The 1822-nt window shown below is 44.3% G+C and overlaps 1 protein-coding gene across 1 annotated transcript; it reads left to right on the top strand.

The window, feature by feature from the left end:
• Window positions 1–427: 427 nt before the first annotated feature.
• Window positions 428–1816, top strand: LOC121918585 ((3R)-3-hydroxyacyl-CoA dehydrogenase-like; the record flags this gene model as incomplete). The annotated part of the gene is made up of 2 exons (XM_042444606.1): window positions 428–655; window positions 1752–1816. Coding segments are annotated over 2 exons (293 nt in total), but the record flags the coding sequence as incomplete, so codon positions are not given.
• Window positions 1817–1822: the final 6 nt, after the last annotated feature.

Here is a 1822-nt window from a genome sequence, read left to right as displayed (position 1 = left end):
TATATATATACACACACACACCACACACACACACACACACACACACATATATATATATATAGATTAATGATATAATTGTGTGTGTATAATATAAATACATAGATATATTAGATGTCCTGTCTGTTGTTGAGAAGGAGCTTGGCAAGGGTAAATATCTACATATATTAAATGAAATATATCATTCAATATGTATTAAATGACCTGTTGGCCTTTCTGCCCATTGTTAAGATGGAAGCTGCCAAGGGTAGACATTTGGCATGAAGCACTTTTCTTGCCCTGTTGGGTCCCCGCCTGTATTGCTGGCAAAGCCAGGGGCAGAGGTGCCCTGGAGGGGCCATTGTGAGTGACCTCCTGGATGCCTCCCTGCCTGGGGTTGAGTGGACACAGCCAAGCAGGGGCTGGACTCAGGCTGTGGCCTCTTTTTTGACTGGTCATATTTGGGGGGTTTTTCCTCTCTCCTTCAGGGGGCGCCAGTGGCATCGGCCGTGCCGTCTGTGCCCGCCTGGCGCGCGAAGGGGCCACGGTGGCCATTGCGGACTGCGACGAAGCCGGGGCAGCCCAGACACTGAAGGGACTCCAGCCGGGAGACCACCAGGTCCTGCACGTAGACGTGGGCTGCGCCAGGAGCGTGGCCGGACTCGTGGCCGACATCCAGGTGGTACCAAGCAGGCATCGCCATCAGTGCTTGGGGCATTAGGGTTGCTGGACTGTAGCTCCCATCTGGCTGATGGGAGTTATAGTCCTGGAAAGTCATGGCAGCAGAATTTGCACTCCTGACTGTGTCCAGGGTGTGTGCCATCTGTTGGCCTTTGGTGGGCATCCAGGTGATGTCAAACAGATTGCTGGACTGTAGCTCCCATCTGGCTGATGGGAGTTGTAGTGTAGGAAAATAAGGAAACTGCATAATTTGCACTCTTGACTGTGAAGTGTGTTTGTGTGCCATCTTCTTGATTGGCATTTGGTGGGCATCCAGGTGGTACGTTAATTAACTTTTATAAGTTTATTCACTTTTTTATTAACTAAGTTACATGAGTTTTAAGTTCGTTCATTAACTTATTGAAGATAAGTTTATGAAATGGTCCCAAAAATATATTTTAATAATAAATTTAAAAGTGAACTTTATTAACTTTTGAAAGTTTAAGCTTATTAACTCATTAAAATACGTTTATTCATATTATATATATAATATTTTACATATTAAATATATTATATTATACTATATATATATATATATATATATATATAATATTTTATATCTATTTAATATGTATAAGCTAAAAGTTAAGTTAAAAAAATAGGTTAAAAGTTTCTTTTAACTTAATTTATTGTTCCAAATCCATATTCTGAATATGGAGGGCCTTCCGTTGGTTTCTGACGAAGGCAAACCCATTGTGAGGATTTCTTGGCAAAGGTTTACCTTTGCCCCTCTCTGAGGCTGAGAGAGTGTGACTTTGATTGTGTTTTACTCTTTGAGTGCGCGATGCTTTAATATTATACCGGTGTATGGCATATAAATAAATATAATAATACTAAAGATTGTCCAAGGTCAGCCAGTGGGTTTCCATGGCCGAGCAAGGATTCAAACTTGGGTCTGCGAGGGTCCGATTCCAGCCCTGAGACCACTCCTTGCTTCAATATTTGTCTGCCAGCCGGACGATGCCAGGATCCCTTTTATCTGTCCAAGAGGGTGGGCCCTCATGCCCTCTTCGGCCCCTCTTCCTGGCAGCCCCTAACCCCCCCTGTGCCCCCAGACCAGCTTCTCCCGCCCAGCCAGTGTCTGTGTCAACTGTGCGGGGATCACCATGGACGAGTTCCTGCTCAA

The sequence above is a fragment of the Sceloporus undulatus genome, unplaced genomic scaffold, assembly GCF_019175285.1.
Source record: "Sceloporus undulatus isolate JIND9_A2432 ecotype Alabama unplaced genomic scaffold, SceUnd_v1.1 scaffold_18347, whole genome shotgun sequence".
NCBI lineage: Eukaryota > Metazoa > Chordata > Lepidosauria > Squamata > Phrynosomatidae > Sceloporus > Sceloporus undulatus.
Note: the sequence above shows the minus strand (reverse complement) of the source record. Positions and strands in the feature narration are given on the sequence as shown.